General features: G+C 47.0%; 1 protein-coding gene across 1 annotated transcript in view; it reads left to right on the top strand.

The window, feature by feature from the left end:
* IGF2BP1 (insulin like growth factor 2 mRNA binding protein 1) overlaps window positions 1–24,803 on the top strand; it is a 67,373-nt gene that overhangs the window by 19,631 nt on the left and 22,939 nt on the right. Inside the window, exon 3 of the mRNA XM_035135562.3 lies at window positions 24,633–24,681. Coding sequence (XP_034991453.2) covers window positions 24,633–24,681 — 49 coding nt within the window. The remainder of the gene's footprint in view (window positions 1–24,632; window positions 24,682–24,803) is intronic.

The following is a 24,803-nucleotide window of genomic DNA, read 5'->3' as shown; positions in this document are numbered from 1 at the left end:
AAAAACATTTTAATTAAATAAAGATAATATATAGAACAAGTGATTGTAATGCAGTGCATCAGGATTTTAAATTTGGTGGGGGCGGGGAGGTTGAATTTGGTTTTCCCTCCTGAGGAATTACCGGAACGATTAGTTTGGGTGAGAAAATATTAAAGTTTTGAACAGGGGTCAGCAAACTTTTTCAGCATGGGGCCGGTCCACTGTCCCTTAGACCTTGTGGGGGCCCGGGCTATATTTTGAAAGAAAAAAATAACGAATTCCTACGCCCCACAAATAACTCAGAGATGCATTTTTAAAATCAAAGGACACATTCTACTCATGTAAAAACATGCTGATTCCTGGACTGTCCGTGGGCTGGATTTAGAAGGCGATTGGGCCGAATCCTGCCCCCGGGCCTTAGTTTGCCTCCCCACGGTTTAGAAGAGTGGGGTAGAAGAATTTCCGAATTTCAGAAAAGTTGATATACTAACAGTGAACTCATCCTCTCAAGTGCTGATCTTTAGGTAGCTAAAACAGCACCATCCACACACAAGAGAGAGATATAATTACACTGAGGGGTGTGGGTTCGAGTCCCATGTTGATCAAAAGATTCCTGCATTGCAGGGGGTTGGACTAGATAACCTTTGCTGTTCCTTCCAACTCTCCCAACCAGGCTTGGGAGAATCTCTCCCCTGCGCCCTACCGCTGCCTGCTCCAACCTCACCTGGCTGCCTATTTAGGATTCGACATGGTTAGTGTCCACAGAATACTGTTGGGCAAAACTGGAAACCTGGAATTAGGGGAATGGAGAATATTTTGGACATTGTGATGACTGCCTGGCTCGAACTCTGGACAGGAGTGCTGTGCGCTGCAACAATTTGTTGCAAGATGCGCATAAAAGCCACCTTCCTTTGAGAGACATGGGTGAGCACTTCACTTCCTGGGCCAATCAAGGAACGTATATACAGTGGTACCTTGGTTCTCAAACCTAATCCGTTCCAGAAGTCCGTTCCAAAACCAAAGCGTTCCAAAACCAAGGCGCGCTCTCCCATAGGAAGTAATGCAAAATGGATTGATCTGTTCCAGACTTTGAAGAACAACCCCATAAACAGCAATTTAACATGAATTTTACTATCTAATGAGACCGTTGATCCATAAAATGAAAGCAATAAACAATGTACTGCAGTCACACAGTCGAATCAATCAGTAGCTGAACTGGGTTCCACACAGTCACAGAAAAAGAGCCACAAAAACAAAAACGCAAAATAAATCGCAAAAACAGACAGACCTCCGCATAACACTCAAAACGGAGCACGTTTGACTTCTGAAAAAAGTTCGCACACCGGAACACTTACTTCCGGCTTTGCAGTACAGTCGTACCTCGGGTTACGACCACCTCTGTTTGCGAACAGTTCGGGTTACGAACTGCGCAAACCCGGAAGTGTTTTCGCCGCGCGCGCGCAAAAGCAGCACGCGCGCGATCTGCGCATGCGCAGAGCGCGAAAATCACAAAAATCGCGCTTTGCGCATGCGCAAAATGGCGGCGCAAATTGCGTTCGGTTTACGAACTATTCGGGTTACGAACTGCGTTCCGGAACGGATCGCGTTCGTAACCCGAGGTATTACTGTTTTTGGGTTCCAAGTTGCTTGAGTACCAAGGCGTTTTGAGAATCAAGGTACCACTGTGTGTGTGTGTGTGTGTGTGTGTGTGTGTGTGTGTGTGTGTGTGTGTGTATATACACACACACACCTTCCCCCCTGCACTGCCAAACGGGTTGAGAGCGAGAGAGGACCCGAAAGCTGTCCTCCTCCGAGCTTGCCTGCCTCTGTTTTGGGCAGCCGGCCTCGCACTTTGAGAAACTTGGCTTTATTTGCAGGGGAGCGAGAGAATAAAAGAGAGAGAGAGAGATCGCAGTGTTCTGTGCCGTGGATGGGATTTGCAGCCTGGCACGTGCCCGTCTTTCAGCTGCAGCTGGCTTCCCCCAGAGCCCTGCCAAGTCCGGGCAGCTCCGTGGCTTCCTGTGGGATTGCAACATCCGAGGGCTGCGGGGTGTCACCCTCCTTTCCTAAACACTGCCCCTGATGCCTGGGAGGAGCTCCCTCGGAAAACCTGGCAAGGTTGCTCCTGCAGCACACGGGCCGGTACCTCTCGTTCCTTCCAACATGCAATGGCCTCCAGTAAAACTAACTTGGCAACTGCCAAACTCCAGTTCTTTCCTATTATTGCCGATCGCAGCTGACTCACTGTTGTGTGTGTCTCCTGTTTGTAGATACCAGTCGCTTTCCTTTCATGCTGCAATTAGCGTTGAACTTCTCTTAAACATCCACCGATCAGTTAAGCATCCTATACAGTGGTACCTCGACTTACAAATTTAATGCGTTCCGAACGCACATTCGTAAGTCGAAAAAATTCGTAAGTCGAATCCCATAGGAATGCATTGGGAGAAAAAAATCCGTAAGTCAAAGCAGCCCTATCTAAAAATTCGTAAGTCGAAAAAATCCTATCTAAACCGCATCAAAGATGGCGGATGGAGCTCCGTTCGTAAGTCGAAACATTTGTAAGTTGAGTCATTCGTAAGTCGAGGTACCACTGTAGTTTGAATGTCCAAAACGAACATTTAAAAAATCCAGCCTAACCAGAGAACGATCCCGGCCATTAGGGACACCTGTTGTCAGACGTGTGAAGAAAGCCATTGTACACACTGGGAGGGGAATGGGGCAGATGGGCGTGCGTTAAAAGTCTGCTCCCGAGGCCCAGTTATCAACAGACTTGGATTTATTTTGGCAGGGGCTGGATGGAGGCGACTAAAGAGGCGGAAGAAAAGGGGAGGGTGGAGGAGCTCTACAGTCGTACCTCGGCTCCCGAATGCCTTGGGAGTCTAACGTTCCTGTTTTTGAATGTTATTTTGGAAGCCGAACGTCCGATGGGGCTTCTGCAGCTTCCGATTGGCTGCAGGAGCCAATCAGAAAGCCGTTCTTTGGTTTCTGAACATTTTGGAAGTCAAACGGACTTCTGGAACGGATTCCGTTCGACTTCCGAGGCACGACTGTATTTAAATAGGGAAATGGTTCTTTGGCATGATGGGGGAAATTTAAGTTTGCATCTTCACTTCCTTCTTATTCAGTGTGTTGTACCCAGATCTTCTTGCTCCCCATTTTATCCGCACAACAAGCCAGTAGCCCCCCCCCCCTTCACAAAAAAATACATTTTAAAAGGGCATAGGATGTAAAACAGATCAACCAAAGGCCTGGTTAAAAAGGAACGTTGTACAAGGAAGGTGTATAACGAAGGTGCTAGGCGAACTTTCCTGGGGAGAGCATTCCACAGACGGAGAGCCACTGCAGAGAAGGCCCCGTCCTCGTGTTGCCACCCTCCAGATCTCTGGAGGAGGAGGCACACGAAAGAGGGCCTCAGAAGTTGATCTCAGGGTCCAGGAAGGTTCATATAGAAAAAGGCGGTCCTTGAGGTATTGCGGTCCTGAGCCGTTTAAGGCTTTATAGGTCAAAGCCAGCACTTTGAATTGGGCCCGGAAACTAATTGGTAGCCACTGCAGTTGGACCAGGATCAGTGCACCAGCTGAAGTTTCTGAACCGTCTTCAGAGACAACCCTACATATAACGCATCACAGTAATCAAACCTTGAGGTTACCTGCAATTACCGGTCACAAAACACACCTGGTGCCTGGTTGTACCCCCTCTGAAGCACTATGTTCATGGCATTGAGGGGTAGGGGTGCTTCTTTCGTACCTATTGCTGGCCTTGCCCACCCTGGAAGCTGGGCTACATGGGCGCCTGGCATCCGGCAGGGCACTTCTTAGGCTACGCTATTAGTATTCCTTGTTGGCTGCTTGGCACTGAATGGGAAGCATCCTTGTCCGGAATGGACAAACAAATGAATAAATGCATTGCAGCCACAGACTGATGAAATTTGATGAGACACAGAAGGAAATGCATAAATAGAATACTGTTGAATTTCCAGAGGGACCAAAAGGAAGTCCTTACTTTACTGTCTCCTCCTTAATTTGTATTGACAGTAGAAGGGATTTAGCTCACTTAACTACTAATAGAAATAGAGTAATGTAATCAATTAAACAGGAAAAAGTAACCATTTCCAGTGTATCTTCCTGGTTGAGTTCTTCTTAATAAAAAAAGAGTCAGCCTCTCTTTGGGCCCCCTATACAAATTATTTGGATTCTCTCCCCCTTTCCACAAGGACAAAGTTGTTCGCTAAGCGGAATCTTATTAAATTGGCCAGAGGCTGCTTGCTCGCTTGTGTAGAGAGTGAGACAAGGCGAGGAGTGATACTTATATATTTCTTGTTTAAATTTATACCACACCCTTCCATCAAGGTTCATGAACCCTGGGCAAGGAACGACATGAAATACTCATAAAACTACCATTGATAAAATTAACTCAGGCAGTTAAATCTGTCAAATGCTAAAGGCAGCTTACAATAAAACAGGAGCGTGCGCACACACACACACATGCCAATTTTCCAAGTGATGCATTTGGCAAGCTGTTCACAAGGCCCGGGCGAAGAAGAAGAAGAAGAAGAAGAAGAAGAAGAAGAAGAAGAAGAAGAAGAAGAAGAAGAAGAAGAGGAGGAGGAGTTTGGATTTGATATCCCGCTTTATTACTACCAGAAGGAGTCTCAAAGCGGCTAACATTCTCCTTTCCCTTCCTCCCCCACAACAAACACTCTGTGAGGTGAGTGGGGCTGGGAGACTTCAAAGAAGTGTGACTAGCCCAAGGTCACCCAGCAGCTGCATGTGGAAGAGCAGAGACACTCTTAACCACTTCACCACACTGGCACTGAGATGTCCCCCCCCCCTCAGCTGGCACCGATAGATGAACAATGATGGTGCTGGCTGTACCTCGAGGGGGGAATTACATAGCCAAGGTGCCATCCTGAAAAAGGCCCTGTATCATGAGCTTTGCCTAGTGATGGAGTAATGGGATGAGTTTCTCCTGCAGATTTTAATGTACAGGCAGAATTTCTACAAAGTGGATAGCAGCTACATCTGTCCATACCTGGACCTGAGCTCATTAAGGTTGACATGCTGATACAGTAATGGGTATTTCAGATGAACTCCCCACTTTCCCATTGAGTGTATCCCAGCCTTGTCAACGAGCCCACAAAAGGTTCCATATCTTGCACAGATGTTTACTGGCCAGCAGAAGAGAGATGGAGTAGTAACAGCCTACTTGGCTTCTATGTTGCGTGCAGAAATGTCTCGTTCTCCTGTTGCCACCCTCCCGACCTCCATTAGAGGTGGCAAATGGAGGAAAGCCTTGGACAGCGATACCTTGCCTCCAGAACTGGCCCAAAGAGTATCTTGTGTGCACCATACAGTATGTATTTAGAAGGACACTCTACTGACCTTTGTAAGTTCTCCATCTTAATGACCTTACTTGAGTTGAAAGCCTCTCTTATCAGTTCAGCTGATAAGTGGCAGAGGAAGGATGTATGGTCTTTTTCAGATCGCCATTTAGCAGTTCTTGTTTCTTTTTTTGGCATGGCATGCAAGGGCAGAGATGCCATTTTCCTTTGAGTTGGGCCTTGATGTTGGTTTTGCATGCTGAGGAATCGGCAGGCCTCTTCTCCTTGTCCTGCAGCTGCCCAGAGGAGCTCCCTTCCACTTACCCAAAGTACCTAGCTTGTTCGAGAGGCAGCAACCATTGCTTTAACCCAGACATAGGCAAACTCAGCTCTTCAGGTGTTTTGGGACTACAGTTCCCATCATCCCTGACCACTGGTCCTGTTAGCTAGGGGTCATGGGAGTTGTAGTCCCAAAAATCTGGAGGGCCAAGTTTGCCTATGCCTGCTTTAACCGAGTGAGCTGATATTCAGCTGGTATTCCATGAGATAATTAGAGGCTTAACTTGCCTGCTTGAATAACTTTTTGTGTGTATGTTTACAGAAAACGCACTCTCCGAACTGCTTGGGAAACCCAACCGAAGGCGGTGCAAACGATGTGTTAAATTTTTAGACCAGGGAGTCGTATTTATTTCAGGTTCCGTTATAAGCCATATACCTCCATCCATGTGGATCACAGTCCTGAAACTTGTTTTCAGCATGTCTAGAGTAATAAGAAAGGAATCCCTCTTAAGAGTGTGTAGTATTGCTCCGCACCACCACTAATGCTAAGCACAGGCAACCCTTTTTGCATGGAGCACTGGATTTTGCTAGGTCCAATTGTGTGCTACCCTCTAGGCCAGGCATCCCCAAACTTCGGCCCTCCAGATGTTCTGGACTGCAATTCCCATCACCCCTGACCACTAGTCCTCTTAGCTAGAGATCATGGGAGTTGTAGGCAAAAACATCTGGAGTGCCACAGTTGGGGGATGCCTGCTCTAGGCTGCACCGCTGCCCTTTCTGCCTCTAGGGCAAAGGGAGAGATGGCTGCCTTGCCAGGTTCTCAGGGAATCCTCCCAGCCGCTGCTGCTTGGTGTATCCTGATATATTTCCTGCATGTTACACATGCAAGACCGCCCCCTCACTACATCTGGCATCAAAAATAGCAATGCTTATTTATTTTAACTTTCCATGGCAACTTATAGGCTCGGAGGATGGGGTTAGCTCGCGTTTCAGAGCTCACCGCTACATACGAATTTTGATGAAGAATTTCCTCTGATCAGATGGTTGCTAACCTGGAGCCCTTTTCGAAGTCTGGTTTATGATAGATCACAATACAGTGGTACCTCGACTTACGAATGCCTCCATTTACGAAGGTTTCGACTTACGAAGTCGGCAAACCCAGAAGTATTTTCACCACGCGCACGTTATGCGCATGCGCAAAGCGCAAAATCACGCTTCGCACATGCGCAAAATGGGCGCTTCGACACCCGAAGGTTTCAACTTACGAAGAGCACCGCGGAAGGGATCGCCTTCGTAAGTCGAGGTACGCTCAAGTCTTTGCTAATCTGTTCTCCAGCCCCCTCCCCTTCCATCTCTTGCCAAATGTTGTCTCCTTTTCTCTCCTGATCATGTTCTCTTGCTTAAAGGCCTTGTTTGCACATCACGGTACGGCACAGTCTAATTTGAACCATCGTTCAATTATGAACCCGTGTCCCCCTTGCCCCATGTCGCGTGAGTCCCTGTGTGGCTTATTCCCCCCCACCCCAACTTCCCGTGGCACCCTCAGTGCGGGAAAACACTGGGCATCTTCATTTGGTCACAAGTGGTTGATGGTGAATTTCTAACGCTGCTTTGCCACCGGAAAGTTCTCCCTGAGCCGCCACATTCTTTCTTAGGATGCTATCCCTGTTCCCACATTTTAGCTCCCTTCCCACATTGTTCCACTTGCCCTCCGGGAGTTGGAGGGTGATCTTCTGAACTGAGGGGCTCCCTGGGTGCCTGATATTTCAGGGTTCTAAAACACACGTGAGGCTTCATTAAGTCAGAAGATCACCCTCCCAACCTGTGGAAGATAAGAGAAGATAAATAACTTTATTGTCATTGTACATACCGTAGTCCAACAAAGTTGAGTGCCATCCTATAAAACTAAACAAAAACACAATTACAGCAGTGGAGATGGAGCGAGACCATTAAGTTGGTCCAAATCGTGAAGTCCTGAAGAGGGGCTACTGATTCTCTGGTCTGCCGTGTCTCTGCAAAGAATTCTAAAAAGCTCGTGAGACGGGAGGACCCTGTGTTTGGTGTGTCCACCAGCAAAAGTGGCCGCACTCTTTTATTGCCCTTTCCGAATGCAAGGTGGAGACTTGCTTGCATTTGCGGGTTTTTCGGCAACAGGAGTTTTCCCCTTGTTGCAATTGGCAACTGTGCCCACCAGCTTCACCTTTCCCCCGCCCCCCAGTAAGGGGTTGGTGCTTAGTATGCAATATCCACATATTTTAAGGGAAGTGACAATGTGCTTTGTCTGTAGCTATGTGGGAGAAGGATCATAGCTCAGTGGTAGAGCGTCTGCTTTGCCTGCAGGATGATATCTGGGGTAGTGGCAGACCAGAAGAGGGCATTCCGTGTGACACTTCCTAAGTTGTGAAATTCCCTTTCCACAAAGGTGCATCTTACATCTTCAGCATATAGTTTATGTTGCATGTTGAAGGTGCGCCTCTTTGCTGCACCCTTCGACACCAGAGGAGTATATTTGCAGGACCCGCCTTATTCCTGTGTCTGTAATTCGTCTCCTCAGGTCCAGTATACCTGAAGGAGCGTCTCCTCCCCCATCGTTCTGCCCGGACACTGAGATCTAGCGCCGAGGGCCTTCTGGCGGTTCCCTCGCTACGAGAAGCCAAGTTACAGGGAACCAGGCAGAGGGCCTTCTCGGTAGTGGCGCCCACCCTGTGGAATGCCCTCCCACCAGAGGTCAAAGAGAATAACAATTACCAGACCTTTAGAAGGCATCTTAAGGCAGCCCTGTTTAGGGAAGCTTTTAATGTTTGATGGATTTCTGTATTTTAATATTTTGTTGGAAGCCGCCCAGAGTGGCTGGGGGAACCCGGCCAGATGGGCGGGGTATAAATAATAAATTATTATTATTATTATTATTATTATTATTATTATTATTATTATTACAGAGGGGTTATGTTCCCGGGTACTCTGCATATACGTGAAATGGCATATAGTGGGGAACACCCTCTAAACTGCCAGACTGTTCCCCACCCCCCGGAAATCCACAAAAATCCACCAAATTCTACCACAATTCCTCCCTCTTTCTCAAACTCCCAACTCTTCACAGGCCTCAAATGTTGGTGAAAAGGCTCATGGGATTACTAGCCATTTTACCGCTCTTTTCGGGCCGCTTTGACAGTTTTCCTGCTCTTTTGGGGCCGCTTTTGCTGTTTTCGTGCCTTTTCACAGTTTAAACCGATTTCTTTCGTGTATATGTGGTCGCACACAAGTCTTTCATGTGTATATGGTCACACACAAGTCTCACGCACATGGTTTGTTTTGAACAGTTTTGAATATAGATTTTTAAATTGTTGTAATTTTTGCTAATATTTTATGGTGAAGGGCAGGTCAGAGATGATGATGATGATGATAATTATTATTACAAGTGCATGGTTATTTGCCATCCTGTCCTCCAGAGTCCCTAGGCTAGGAGATTGTATGTTGGTATCTGGGGCCCTCCCTTAGGTGGGTTATTGCATTACAACAGGGGTTGGCAAACTATGGCCCAGGGGCTGAATGTGGCCCCCCCAGGCTCGTAAATCGGGCGTGTGGACCCTGCTACCCGCTCTGTCAGTCCCCGTACGCTGCGGACGCATCGCCGTGCAGGGACTGACTTCCGCGACGCTGGCACAGCTGGGCGGGCAGTGACGCTGGCGCGGCTTTGGATTGGCTGCAGGAAGTTCCTACAGCCAATCCAAAGCCTCACCGCCCGTGCGCTGAGGTAAACCTGGCGCAGCCATGGATGGAGAGGCCAGCGGGTGGGCGGTGGGTCTGGGCCACGTCATGGGCATCGTGATGGGTGCGTCATGGGGCTTCAGCCGGAGCTTGGCGTGCTTGCTGGCCTCGCTGCTGCTGGTGGTGCGCTCAGCGGCCGCGCTGGAGCAGCTGGAGGGTGAGCTGCGAGCTGCCTGCCTGGCGCTTTGCGTGCGCCGCCTGCCCGCCGATGTGGCCTCGGACGACGGCAGTGAGCGGGCGGCGCCGAGACGCACTCCTGAGCACATGCAGATTGCATTCCTCCTCCAGGTCTGCAGGACCAGCTTGCAGGGTATTTATATTTTTCAAAATATAGACCGGCCCCCCCAAGGTCTGAGGGACAGTGAACCGGCCCACTGATGAAAAAGTTTGCTGACCCCTGCATTACAACCGATATTTTCTGTGTGTGCACCTTTGGGGGTTCGGGGTGGGAATGGAGGAGTAAGCTTTGAGGGAGCATAGGATATCAGCTAAGCTGGCCAGTCCTCAGCTCCTACCTCACCATGTACCAACCCCTCCCATTCTGGGACCCCCCCCCCAGCATTGGCATAACACACTGATTTAAAGCGATACCACCGTGAAGCTGTCACAACCTGGCGTTATGCCAGCATATGGGATTCGTTTGCAATCCTATCCTTGCCCAGCTGCCGTAATTCCAATGATAGGTTAGCACGTTTGGGTGGAGGGGGGGGGGAGAAGGAAGGAAGGAAGGATAAACTAATTTTGTGGCACTTGGTAGGAATGCCGTGATGGAGCAGTCAGCAGCAAGGTTTTTTTTTGTGCATGGCAGAAGGCCAGAACATGGGCTCCGATCTGCCAAAATCAGACTACCCAGATAAACTACTACTTCCTCTTCCAGCCATGTTGCTTTATGTCTGTTTTAGTTCCTTTTTCCTGTGGCGAATCAATCTTTTACCCTCACCAAAAACAAAAACAAAACAAAAAAACCCCAAACTTGGTCTCTCTCTCTCCCCCCCCCCACGGCATCTCCCCTCTGTTACAAAATCCTTTGCCAACCCCGATGCCTGGCACAATCCACACCCCTCCTGCATTGTTTTTGGCCCCCTCCCCGCAACGCTGGGGATGTGCCGGTTCTGTTCAGAATTACCCAGTTAAGCGAGGTCAATTGCATCCCTCTTGGTGCAGCTGGAATGCAGCATACATGTGTTGGTTTTTAAAATTTAAATTCCTGCAGTATCATTTGACTAGATCTAACAGATGAGAATCTAGTATATTTGAGAGTACTGTAAAAGTGTGTGTGTGTGTGTGTGTGTGTGAGAGAGAGAGAGAGAGAGAGACTGAAAAAGAGATTTATGTGGCCACTTGCTCATGATCGTTACTTTGGAGACATTCAGAACCAGATAAGTAAATGGTTCTTATTTCAGTCTTCTCAGTTTCCTTCACACACACAAAAAGAGAGACTTTCAGAAACCATACAGAGCTCTTTATTTGCTTGCAATACCACCTCCCTTTTTCACAGCTCAGCTTTCTCTGCACCAAAGCCATCCTTGGAACAGAACCACCCACAATCCAATCTTTTAAGATGCTTGTAGAGAAATGGCCAAAGAGACGAGGCTCTGGAGGATTGGAACAGCTGGATCTGAAGTCTGGTGCCTGCAGGTGGCAAGCTGCCTTGAAGCTGACCTGTTATCTAATGTTACAGCACCAGAGCTTCATGGGGCAAACTCTTAGTGACAGAGCATCTGCTTTGCATGCAAAAGGTTTGATCTCGGGTATCTCCAGGTTGGGCTGAGAGAGCTTTTCCTTCCTGAAACCCCGGAGAGCCACTGCCAGTAAGTGTAGACAGAATGGAACTAGATCGACCAGTTGTTCTGACTCTGTATAAAGCACCTTCCTATGTTCCTATGCCTTTTTGACCTAGAGTGGACTAAAATTATTTATCCCTGTTTGCTTCTGGTTCAGACCACTTACTGGATCGCTTCTGGTTTGGCACACAGTGCCAGAAACTCAGATATATAAGCTAGGCGACAAATGGCTCCTTCAACCAAGGTTGCAGTGGCCAAAACGGAATGTCTAGTTGCCATTTTGGGGCAAGACGCCTCTATAAAGTTATTTTTCAAACGAAGGATTGACTGTGATTGAGTCTCAGGTAAACATCTGTTCAGATGGCAACCTTGAGCTAGGTTAAGAGCTTTGAGAACTTAAAGAAGAAAGGTCACTCGATCTAGGGACCGTCCACATATATATCTAGGGTATGTTTAGCCTGGAGAAGAGAAGGTTAAGGGGTGATATGATAGCCATGTTCAAATATATAAAAGGATGTCATATAGAAGAGGGTGAAAGGTTGTTTTCTGCTGCTCCAGAGAAGCGGACAGTAAGAGATGTTCGACAGTGGAATTTGCTGCCAAGGAGTGTGGTGGAGTCTCCTTCTTTGGAGGTCTTTAAGCAGAGGCTTGACAGCCATCTGTCAGAAATGCTTTGATGGTGTTTCCTGCTTGGCAGGGGGTTGGACTGGATGGCCCTTGTGGTCTCTTCCAACTCTATGATTCTATGATTCTATATTGGCCTATTCCAACCTCTTTTTTTTCTTAATGGCGACTGCTCCTGCTCAGGCTGCACAGAAAAAGCAATGTGGTTCCTGAAATTCATTCCGATTGTGCAGATAAAATGTGACCGATTGATTTCTACAGGATGGGGTATTAATGTGTGAAAACAGTCCAGATCCAAGGGTCCCAGACATGCACCTCCAGATGGTGGAGGTGTCGGGCGTCATCCTGGTGCCCAGGAATCTTCACTTGGTCGTAAATGGCCGATAGTCAGGTGCAAATTGCGCCTGGCGCCTGGCTAATTTCAAACACTGTTGGCACACCTGTGAACCGGTTTGGTGCTGCTGTGCAAGCTTAAGCTGACCATGTAGTAGTAGAATAATTTCATAGCTCCAGTGTGGAACTGTGCTAAATAAAAAAATTCCTTCCAGCAGCACCTTAGAGACCAACTAAGTTTGTCATTGTTTTCTTGCTACCATTGGTGGTGGTGGGGCTCAGAGAGTGTAGGCCAGGGGTCAGCAACCTTTTTCCAGCTGTGGGCCGGTCCACCGTCCCTCAGACCATGTGGTGGGCCAGACTATATTTTGGGAAAGAAATTGAAATTCCTATGCCCCACAAATAACCCAGAGATGCATTTTAAATAAACGGACACATTCCACTCATGTAAAACACGCTGATTCCCGGACCGTCCACGGGCCGGATTTAGAAGGTGATTGGGCCGCATCCGACCCATGGGCTTTAGGTTGCCTACCCCTGGTGTAGGCTACAGACTGGCCCTACTCAAACTAAACTAAGAGCATGTACACAAAGGCTTGGCTTACAGTGCAATTGGATATACAGTGATACCTCGGGTTACGAACTTAATTCGTTCCAGAGGTCTGTTCATAACCCGAAACCGTTCTTAACCTGAAGCACCCTTTTGCTAATGGGGCCTCCCGCCACCACTGCGCTGCCGGCGCACAATTTCCGTTCTCATCCTGGGGCAAAGTTTGTAACCCAAGGTACTACTTCCCCGATAGCGGAATTTGTAACCCCAAGTGTTTGTAACCTGAGGTACCAATGTATGCTTCCTTGGAAGTGAGCTCCCCTGTGTGCACTGCGACTTACCCATTGGTGTGGTTAGGTCATTTTACACTCTAATAATAATAATAATAATAAATAAATAAATAAATAATATATTATTATTTCCCCGCCCATCTGGCCGGGTTCCCCCAGCCACTCTGGGCGGCTTCCAACAAAATATTAAAATACAGAAATCCATCAAACATTAAAAGCTTCCCTAAACAGGGCTGCCTTGAGATGCCTTCTAAAGGTCTGGTAATTGTTGTTCTCTTTGACCTCTGGTGGGAGGGCGTTCCACAGGGTGGGTGCCACCACCGAGAAGGCCCTCTGCCTGGTTCCCTGTAACTTGGCTTCTCGTAGCGAGGGAACCACCAGAAGGCCCTCGGCGCTGGACCTCAGTGTCCGGGCAGAACGATGGGGGAGGAGACGTCTTAATAGTCTTATGCCATAGCAGAGCTCTTTCGAGGGTCATCTATATTACTTCACCTGTTCAAAATGTGGGAAGCCCGCACTGCTACATTGGCGGGGGCGGTGGGGCTCCTGCTTATTCTGCTGCATGTCTGCTCCAAAGCCCTACGCTGATAGCGCTGCTGGGTTTACTCTGTAGTAAATGTACTTAGGATTGAAGTCTCAGGCAACCTGCTTGCCAGGAGTAAACTACCTGCTGTTATGGTCATTGTGGTTTCAAGTCCACTGAGCCTAAGGCTGCAATGAAGTAAATACTTAACCTGGGGAGGAAATCTCTTTGAACTCAGGAGGACTTACTTTTGAGTAGATATGCATAAATAAAATAGCTCTCTTTTCTTTCCTGCGTAGGAAAGAGATCCCAAAGGATTGCCATCTCTTTGGCATATCACAAAGCACAACTGAGGCACATTGATCTGAATGGGAATTTTGAACCAAATGTGTGTGGCTTTGAGCAAGCTAAAAAATCAAACAGAACCCCAAGTTTCTTTTTTAATTTTGATTTTCTTTATATGGCGACTAGGTTTCCTTATTCTATATGTTTCTGCATTTTATTGTACTTGCAATGTGCAAGCAATAAGTACTTAACGTACATTGCAAATTGCAAAATGAAGACACACAGAATATTAAGAAATACCCAGTTCCAAGCCTTGCCCTTTTAGAAGGGATTGATTTTTCTGAGCTGTTAATTATTATTATTTTCATTTTGTTGCTTTTTCCACTTACGCAGATGTACCCTGTCTTTGGGCACCGAGGCGATTAATTGTATTTTTTTCATTTTTAAAACAACAACCCCAAACCATGGTGACTTTGGGTAGCTCTGCCAGGATCTCCAGTGGAAAATGAAAAGGAAACCAAAAATGTGTTTCTCATTGGAATGGAGGGGTTTTGTCCCATTTTTGATCCCCCTCCCCCTTTTGGTGGGGGGATGGAAATTGTAATGAAATCTCTTGCTTGAATGCTGTTCCATGTCCCCAAATGAATGGAGGAGCCATTGTTTAAGGAGTCTGGAATGCAAGGAATGCTGTTCTATAGGAAGGGGTCAGAGGGATTTAAGTTGATAGAGGAAAACATGTGTCGAACCAATTCCTACCTCAGCCAGTTCAGCCAGACATCTTTTTAGGCTGTGCAAAAACCTGAGCTGAGAAACTTAAAATTCTGCACTCCGTTGTATAGGACTAAAATTTATTTATTTTGACTCTCTTTCCCCCCTGTTTCTATCATTTTTAATCAATTTTAAGCAGTGTGGTTAATCAAATAAAAGATTTCGTTGAAATGTGCCCTTCTTGTTAACGTAGTAAGCTGCTCCTTTCTTCCTCTCTAGATTTTCTTGGACAAAAAAAAAGACCCTTCGAAGGCTGGCCTTTGGTTCCCAGTTTCTTTCTGAAATCCGCCTGAAAGCTTTGTGTGCTTCAGGGTGAAACTGTGAGGCTTTTCATTCTCATCACAGGCAACGGAAGCTGGCAGATACTCACTTGAGGGAAATGGCAGTATGTTTTTAAAAAACTGGATCTTCGGCAATATCAGCCGTCTTTAAACTCTGCTAACCTTTCCTTTGCCATGGGGGGAAGCCATTTTAAATGCCTGTCTCTACACACAAAGCACACACAGACAGGTGAGATCTGCAACCAAAGAATCATGGAGTTGAAAGGGACCCTGTGGATCATCTAGTCCAGCGGTAGGCAACATAAGGCCCAGGGGCCGGATCCAGCCCAATAGCCTTCTCAATCCGGCCTGCGGACGCCCTGGGAATCAGCGTGTTTTTACATGAGTAGAATGTGTCATTTTATTTAAAATGCATTTCTGGGTTATTTGTGGGGCATAGGAATTCGTTAACCTCCCCCCATATAGTCCGGCTCCCCCACAAGGTCTGAGGGATGGTGTACCGCCACGGCTGAAAAAGGTTGCTGACCCATGATCTAGTCCAACCCGCTGCAATGCAGGAATACACAGCTGTCCCTTATGGGGATTGAACCCGGAACCTTAGTGCTTACCAGCACTGCATTTGATCCAAATGAGCTATAAGGAGATGGGAATGTGGAATGCTCCTGTTCAGGTTCGAATCCCCGCAACAGGGTGAGCTCCTGTTGCTCTGTCCTAGCGCCTGCCAACCTAGCAGGTCGAAAGCATGCCAGTGCAAGTAGATAAATAGGTACTGCTGCGGTGGGAAGGTTAACAGTGTTTCCATGTGCTCTGCTTTCTGTCATGGTGCTCCATTGTGCCAGAAGCGGTTTAGTCCTGCTGGCCACATGACTCAGAAAGCTGTCTGTGGACAAACGCCAGCTCCCTCGGCCTGAAAGCGAGATGAGCGCCACAACCCCATAGTCTCCTTTGACTGGACTTAACCATCCAGGGGTCCTTTACATTTTTATCTTTTACAACAGACTTATGTTCACTGGATCACAACAGTTCTTTGCCATCATCATCACCAGCTCCCCTAAAACACACACACACACACACACACACACACACACACACACACACACACACACACACACAATTTGAATACCACTTTAAGATAACCCTTTGCAACTAATTTATATCCAATGGAGAGCATGTTAGGCTTTGAATCCTAAATCTGTAAAGAGTCTAGTGAGTAATTTTGTCCATCTCATTGCTTGAAGGCAGTGATTTTTCCTGTTCCTTCCTGAGTTCGAATCTTGCTTCAGGGCTGAAAGAATCCTGGTCACCTGTTTGCATGGTCAAAAACATGTTAGTGCTGTTTTCCCGTAAATGGAAATAGTGTAGGCCAGGACTTACCATGTGATCCACTATAGCTCAGTTAGTAGAGCATGAGACTCTTAATCACAGGGTCGTGGGTTTGAGCCCCACATTGGGCACTGCACATGGTTCCTGCAAGGGGTTGGACTAGATGCCCCTTGTGCCCCCTTCCAACTCTGCGATTCTGATTCTATGTTGTTGTTGTTTAGTCGTGTCCGACTCTTCGTGACCCCATGGACCAGTTTGGTCAAACTCATGTTGGTAGCTTCGAGAACACTGTCCAACCATCTCGTCCTCTGTTTTCCCCTTCTCCTAGTGCCCTCAATCTTTACCAACATCAGGGTCTTTTCCAGGGAGTCTTCTCTTCTCATGAGGTGGCCAAAGTATTGGAGCCTCAGCTTCACGATCTGTCCTTCCAGTGAGCACTCAGGGCTGATTTCCTTCAGAATGGATAGGTTTGATCTTCTTGCAGTCCATGGGACTCTCAAGAGTCTCCTCCAGCACCATAATTCAAAAGCATCAATTCTTCGGCAATCAGCCTTCTTTGTGGTCCAGCTCTCACTTCCATACATCACTACTGGGAAAACCATAGCTTTAACTATACGGACCTTTGTCGGCAAGATGATGTCTCTGCTTTTTAAGATGCTGTCTAGGTTTGTCATGGCTTTTCTCCCAAGAAGCAGACGTCTTTTAATTTTGTGACTGCTGTCACCGTCTGCAATGATCATAGAACCCAAGAAAGTAAAATCTCTCACTGCCTCCATTTCTTCCCCTTCTATTTGCCAGGAGGTGACGGGACCAGTGGCCATGATCTTGGTTTTTTTGATGTTGAGCTTCAGACCATATTTTGCGCTCTGCTCTTTCACCCTCATGTGAAGGTTCTATGCTTGTATGATATTTGCCTGTGACACCCCAAAAACTTAGTATAATTGATGCCTAACAAATTTGACATGTTTTAACAGCTCTGGCCTGGGGGGAATCTCTTAATTATTATGGTCTCAGTTCCCCATCTGTAAAATGGAAATACTTTACCTCTGTTGACCAGTCTACCCATTGGGGATTCAAGTTCCAGAGCTGCTTGAGCTCAGTGCCTCTTTTTCACAGGTTTAACCTCAAGGGACCCAGGTGGCACTGTGGATTAAACTACTGAGCTTGCTGATCAGAAGGTCAGCGGTTCGAATCCCTGTGACGGGGTGAGCTCCCGTTGCTTGGTCCCAGCTCCTGCCAACCTAGCAGTTCGAAAGCACCTCAAAATGCAAGTAGATAAATAGGAACCGCTACAGCGGGAAGGTATACGGCGTTTCCGTGTGCTGCTCTGGTTTGCCAGAAGCGGCTTTGTCATGCTGGCCACATGACCTGGAAGCTATACGCCGGCTCCCTCGGCCAATAACACAAGATGAGCGCCGCAACCCCAGAGTTGGTCACGACTGGACCTAATGGTCAGGGATCCTTTACCTTTACCTTTAACCTCTATTGGTAAGGAACTATAGCACATGAAGAATGCAATTAGACTGGGAATAAGTGCTGAGGTAGTTGAATCTTGCGTGTAAATGGCCCACGCAAAGGGGAGTTGTGTGTTTCCTGGGCGTGGATATTGGGAAGGGTAGGTGGGTTGGCTGAGGAGCTCAGAGGAATGATAGACCCAGATAGATAAAATACGAACAGCTAAAAACTTTGGCAGGATTAGAGTAACGCTTGTACAGTTGTACAGTGGGTAACGAATGCCTTGCGAGTCGAACGTTTTGGCTCCCGAACGCTGCAAACCCGGAAGTGAGTGTTCCGGTTTGCAAACATTGTTTGGAACCCATACATCTGACGGCTTCCAATTGGCTGCAGGGGCTTCCTGCAGCCAATCAGAAGCCGTGCTTTGGTGTCCGAACATTTTGGAAGTCGGAACGAACTTCCGGAACGGATTCCGTTCGACTTCCGAGGTACCACTGTAATGTATTAAAAACTAAGGTAATAATGGATTGTTTTAAGAAAAATAGAGAAAATATATGATGCAGTAGAAAATGTTTGATAATGGAAACCATGGAGGGAAGTCTAAGGGATTCAGGGAAACCTAAATGTTGATGTTTATGATCTGTGTTTGAATGCATAATGTAAAATTGAATAGGAAAGATTAAAATAAAAATTAAAAGATTAAAAATAAGATAAATTATGATTTGCACGTGGAGAATAGTCACAGAAGATAGTGAGTGATTCGCATGGCCACAGATCTGTTACAGTATTTGCATGTCACCATCCCTAGATCGCAGCTGCTTGTTGAATTGAGGAATGTCCAGAAAGTCAAATGTTCCACCTGTACTTGTATGTGGCAGCTGCTGCAGGATGGGATAATTTTGGCTCTGAAAATTCCCAAAGATTCTATTTTGGGAAGCAGGAGTCGTGAGGAGGAGGAAAATCGGGAAGAGAGGTGTCTGCTTGTTGCTCTCAGGTTGGCACGCTTGTTAAAATTCTCCGCTGCCGTTAGTCTTCTTTAATTTCTTTCTTCTCGGCCTCCCATCTCTCCCAGCCATTAAAAATGAGAGCATGTTTTATAGACAGCCCTTGGGCTCTTTATAGAGATCCTCTCTCTCTTTATTGACCCCCTGAGGTTCAAACTGACGCTCTCCGAGTGTAATTTTGCTCGCCCCATCTCCTTCCGATGGATGTGATTTTCAGAATGCTCAGGAGAGTCAGATAGGAGACGGAGGACTCGATCCCAAAGACTTTGGAAGCATTAGGAGACAGAATATGATGTCTCGGGTTTTCCTACAGGATGTGGTGAAAGCTAGGAGACCTTGGGAGCAAGGGGGGGTGGGGTTGGTGTGCTTGATGGATGCTCTTTCGGCTCGTGCTATGATGACCCAACATTTTCGAACAGCTGTCAAATAATCCACCTTGCGGAATAATTTAATACCAGGTTAAGCCACTTGTTCGCATTCAAAGCTGCACAAAGTGGGCATGGTTTGTGGTGGCAGCGGATAGAATTTAAAAGAATCAATTAGAATTTTTGTTCACGGAATTAGGGAGCCGACGTGAAATGCCCAAATTAGAACGGGAGGTGTGGCACCACCCCAAGCTTCCTCAATGTTTATGATGTAAGAATACTGTATATGAAATGAGAATGTGCATTTTGGTGGTGATAGTAAGACGGTATCCTATCATTAGTTATTGGAGAAGTCATCGTTGAAACCGTGTGTGCGGATTAAACCATACCGTGCCATCGGGACGCTTGCACGAGCAGGTAAGCAGATGAGGAAAAGAAAGTGCAACGTTATCGCTAAAGAGCCAGTGTGGTGTAGTGGTTAAGAGCGGTGGACTCGTAATCTGGGAAACCGGGTTCGCGTCTCCGCTCCTCCACATGCAGCTGCTGGGTGACCTTGGGCTAGTCACACTTCTCTGAAGTCTCTTAGCCTCACTCACCTCACAGTATTGTGGGGGAAGAAGGGAAAGGAGATTGTTAGCCGCTTTGAGAATCCTCAGGGTAGTGATAAAGCAAGAAATCAAATCCAAACTCCTCCTCCTCCTCCTCCTCTTCCTCTTCCTCCAAAGCCCAGGGTTTTGTCTTGCTTCTCCCTGATAAGCTAGGATTCACAAACCAACAGTACACCTTGGTTATGGCTGGCAGGCAATTGCAGGAACAACTTGTAATCCGGGTTTGGAGGTAACACTAAAATTATCCCCCTTGACCCAGTTTGTTTATCTTACTTATGCAAAGGGAAGATTCCAAAATGGGAACGACTGGGATTTCTACACTTTGTGGCCAAGGCTCTTTGTCGTATGCAAACATGGGCAATGGAAGACCCCATCTGCACTGTACATTTAAAGCACTTTCATACCACTTTAACTGTCATGGCTCCCCTTTTCCCAACGGTTCTTGGGTAGAGGGATTGATGGTTAAACCACTCTGGGAATAGTAGGGGAATGAACTCCTAAGAACTCTCAGAAGCCTTAACAAACTACAGTTCCCAGGGTTCTTTGGGGGAAACCATGCCTGTTTAGATGCTGTTTTACATGTATTTGGCGGATGCAGAATGTAGCACATAGAGACATGAATTTTGGAGGTCACACCTGTTACGGTTGGTCATTTGTCAACATTGTTAAGACTGTTGCCAAACGACCTGTCCTCCTCCCCTTTCTTCCTGTTTTTCCTGTTGACTTTACTCTAAAATGTGTATTGCATTCTGTTAGGAGCTGAAATAGTTGTTTGCTTGGAACTCAGAGCCTTCTTCAGGCACAGAAGGAAAATAGCTGGCAGGTACCCCTGGACGGTTAAGTCCAGTCAAAGGCGACTTTGGGGTTGTGGCGCTCATCTCGTTTTCAGGCCGAGGGAGCCGGCGTTTGTCCACAGACAGCTTTCCGGCTAATGTGGCCAGCATGAACAAACTGCTTCTGGTACAACGAAACACCCTGACAGAAACAAGAGCACACAGAAACGCCGTTTACCTTCCTGCTACAGCGGTACCTATTTATCTACTTGCACTGGCATGCTTTCGAACTGCTACGGTAGGTTGGCAGGAGCTGGGACAGAGCAACGGGAGCTCACCCCGTCATGGGAATTCAAACCGTTGATCAGGAAGCCCAAGAGGCTCAGTGGTTTACACCACAGCGCCACCCACATCCTCAAAGAACTGAAAGCCGCCTTCAGGCACAGAAGCATTGGGCCCCTGCAATTTCTGGCAGGAAGAAGTCTCAGCATTGGCCAGCTCTAGTATATAAATACTCAGAGCCTGATCTCCTTTTGTCTGATCAACAGACAGGTTACTTGCTGCTGTTGGCCTCGAGCTTGCGGCTCAAGGATCTTTAACTGGAAGGTCTAGATGCCAGCCCTAGCTCGGCCCTGTTGCCCACAAGTTAACAGCCATCAAACGGAAGTTAGCCAAGCCTTATCTTCTGAGCATGCCCGGAGAGGTTTGCACCACTGCATATCAGTGCCTCTAATCCATGCTAAATCGCTGAGGCATCCCAGCAGCGCTTCCTGATCAAGTGTATTGGGGCCTAGTAAGACCAATTGGGATGCAGGTGGCGCTGTGGGTTAAAACACTGAGCCTAGAGCTTGTCGATCAGAAGGTCGGCGGTTCGAATCCCTGCGACGGGGTGAGCTCGGTCCCAGCTCCTGCCAACCTAGCAGTTCGAAAAGCATGTCAAAGTGCAAGTAGATAAATAGGTACCACTCCGGCGGGAAGGTAAACGGCGTTTCCGTGTGCTGCTCTGGTTCGCCAGAAGCGGCTTTGTCATCCTGGCCACATGACCTGGAAGCTGTACGCCGGCTCCCTCGGTCAATAACGCGAGATGAGCGTCGCAACCCCACAGTTGGTCATGACTGGACCTAATGGTTAGGGGTCCCTTTACCTTTAAGACCAATGGGGGTCGCACCCCCTCAGTCCAGGACTACAAGTAAATTGCTCATCTGAATGACCAAATCAGTCTCTGTCCCCTTGCAAAGACTGGAACCAGACTGCTTATAGATAGGCAGGAATTAGCAAACAAAAAAAGTTTAATACATGATTGCCTGGGCCAGATAGATGAGTGCATGCTTTCAAAACAAACAACAACAATTACTGTATATTCCTGCGTATAAGACTACTTTTTAACCCAGGAAAATCTTCTCAAAAGTTGGGGGTTGTCTTATACGCCGGGTCATATTTCTTATACGGCAAGTATATCCCAAACTCTATATTTTAACTGGAAAAGTTGGGGGTCGTCTTAAACGCCCAGTCATCTTATACGCCGGAATATACGGTATATTATTTACTAGCTGTACCCAGCCACGTGTTGCTGTGGCTCATCCCTGTGATTCCCCCCACCCTGTCCCAACCCATGACCCTTGCCCCCAACACAGGCGAGTCCTCACCTCCACTCCCTGCAAACCTGAGCTGAGGTGTTTTGGAGAGGGAAGGGGATGGCAACAGCGGGGCGGTGCCTGGTTTTTGGCGCGGTGTTGGCGGTAGGATCCCGGCGTGCCCTTTGTGGAGGAATGGCCGTTGTGGCGGTTATCTGCCCTACCCTGTGAGACACAGCTTCTAGCTTCTATTACCCAGTATGCACTCTGTCCCGCCCTTGGAGACACAGTTTCTGGCTTCTATTTCCCAGCACGCACTTATGTCTGTGGTGTGTTATGGAACACAGAGTTTGGGGGGTTTTACCTGGCGCTGTTGTGACGTGTGCCTACGCAAACGGTATGTGGTTACTCTGCATATTCGCATGTGACGTTGTGTTCAAATTTGAATGCAATCGGTCAAGCGGTTTTGGCAAAAAGTGGAGACAAGCAAACATGGTCGGTTTACACATATATATATATACACACACACACACACACCGCCCAACTGGCTGGGTTTCCCCAGCCACTCTGGGCATCTTTCAGCACATATAAAAATGTAATAAAATGCCAAACATAAAAAACTTCTCAATATAGGGCTGCCTTCAGACGACTTCTAAAGGTCATTTAGTTCTTTATTTCCTTGACAACTGACAGGAGGGCGTTCCACATGGAGGGTGTCGCTGCTGGAAAAGGCCCTCTGCCTGGTTCCCTGTAACCTCATTTCTCACAGTGAGGGAACCGCCAGAAGGCCCTCAGAGCTGGACCTCCTTCGGGTATACCAGGCTGCTTAGGGCTTTAAAAGTCAGCAACAACACTTTGAATTGTGCTCTGAAACATACGGGGAGCCAATGAAGATCCTTTAGGACCGGTGTTATATGGTCTCCCGGCGGCTGCTCCCAGTCACCAGTCTAGCTGTTGCGTTCTGGATTAGTTGTAATTTCCAAGTCACCTTCAAATGTAGCCCCACGTAGAGAGCACTGCAGTAGCCCAAGCGGGAGATAACCAGAGCATGTACTACTTGGCGGGATATGCTCACCTAGCTGAGCAACCCATGTTGAGTTTGAAACTGGCTGATGTTGTCCTGGTTCTCCAAGATTAGGTGATGACGGTTCGAATTCTGACTGCTGCCCCGAGTCCTTTTAAAATAGCTGGTAATTCTTCCCTGAGAAGGAGGGAGATGGTGCCTGTCTTTCTGAGTATCTTGACTGCCTGCAACAGGCAACAGTAGTGTTCTCCTTATCTGACCAGATATGACCTGGTGGTGGACTGGACATGCCTGGTGCAGGACCAGCCATGCATACAGCCCGTTGGATTGGACGCGAGCCATTTTTATCTGTAAAATGAGTTTCCAGAGTCTTTTAAAAGCCAATTAAGTCCATAAGCCTCTGGGGGCAGACTATCTTAATAGGTTTCTTGCAGAGGTCTGGAGCACACCGTACAAGTTCATGGGCAGTGAGCATGGGCGTGCAAACATTGAAAGCACCAGATCCATTCTAGCTTCTTATTTTGTAATCTGTAGACAGCCTTCTTTTACAGCAGGGGTGGCCACCTCCCAAGAGACTCTGATCTACTCATAGAGTTAAAAACTGGGAGTGATCTACCCCCTTTTGGGGGGTTCAGGTCAAAGCTGTTGAGTTTTTTCAAGGAAGGGAAGCCCTGTTTTTTGGGCTTTAGGTCAAACTTGTTGAGCTTCTTTTAGGAGGGAGGGAGGCCCATTTTTGTTTAGGGCTTCAGGTCATAGTTCAGCTTTTTTTTTAGGGAGGAGGAAAATTTTGGGTGAACTTTTTTTAGGGGTGCCAGTGATCTAGCAGTAATCTACCACAGACATCCAGTGATCTACTGGTAGATCACAATCTACCTGTTGGACGTGCCTGTTTTACAGTATACGGGGAGCAGCCTTGAGGTCCTCTCTAGAGAATCTTGGTTTTGTACAGGATTATTGCTCCTGGGTGTGTGGAGGTGTGGAATTTGTGTTTATTTGATTTTTTGCACGTGGAAACGTATTCCAATTTTGTAAATTGCTCAGAGAGGAAATTTCCTTCATAGGGCAGCCTCGAAATTCTCAAAACGAACACTAAAAATGGGCCTTCCCTAGAGCCGGCTTTGAGGCAATGCCCTCAGCGGTGCTGTACGGCAAATTTATGCGGGTACCAATTCATGAGCGCCTGTCTAACAAGGTAAAATTTGTCACTCACATTCTTTTATTTTGTGAATTTTATAGTGAAGAACGAGCTCGACTTATTTTACCCCTTTTATCAAAATTTGCACCCTTACAATATTATTTGGAATCCCCCCCCCCTGAAATCTTACAAAAATTCCTTCTGGAAGCTTCCTCAAGCCCAGTGTTATATGACGTGGCCAAATTCTGCACTTTAGCTATTGAGAAACGTAAATCCCTTCTATTGAATGACACATTGCAAATTCCCTTTGTGTAATTGTTCTATTTCTGGTGATGTTATTGCTGATTTTCTTCTTGTTTGGAATTGTGATATTCTGTATTGCTGGCTTTTGCTGTAATAAATATTGGAACTGTTGAATTTCTGCATGCCATAAAGATGTTTAAGGTCACAAGGAGCCTTATCAGCTGTTAATCCTACTGTACAATAATTAAAATTATGTGAACCGCCCTGAGACCTTTGGGTATAGGGCAGTATAGGAAGAAAATAAATAAATAAATAAATAATGAAATTATTATCCTTTGTTTTAGGAGCCGCAAAATTCAGATAAGAAACATCCCCCCTCAGTTACGATGGGAGGTAAGTGAGGTCTCTGACAAGGGCATAGTGTTAGCATCTGTGTCTGAAATCAGGGTGGATAAAAATCAATGATTTTTTTAAAAAAATCAAAAAAATCGGATTTTTTTGATTTAAATCGGATT

This window comes from Zootoca vivipara, chromosome 12 (assembly GCF_965207765.1).
Source record: "Zootoca vivipara chromosome 12, rZooViv2.hap1.1, whole genome shotgun sequence".
Classification (NCBI taxonomy): domain Eukaryota; kingdom Metazoa; phylum Chordata; class Lepidosauria; order Squamata; family Lacertidae; genus Zootoca; species Zootoca vivipara.
Note: the sequence above shows the minus strand (reverse complement) of the source record. Positions and strands in the feature narration are given on the sequence as shown.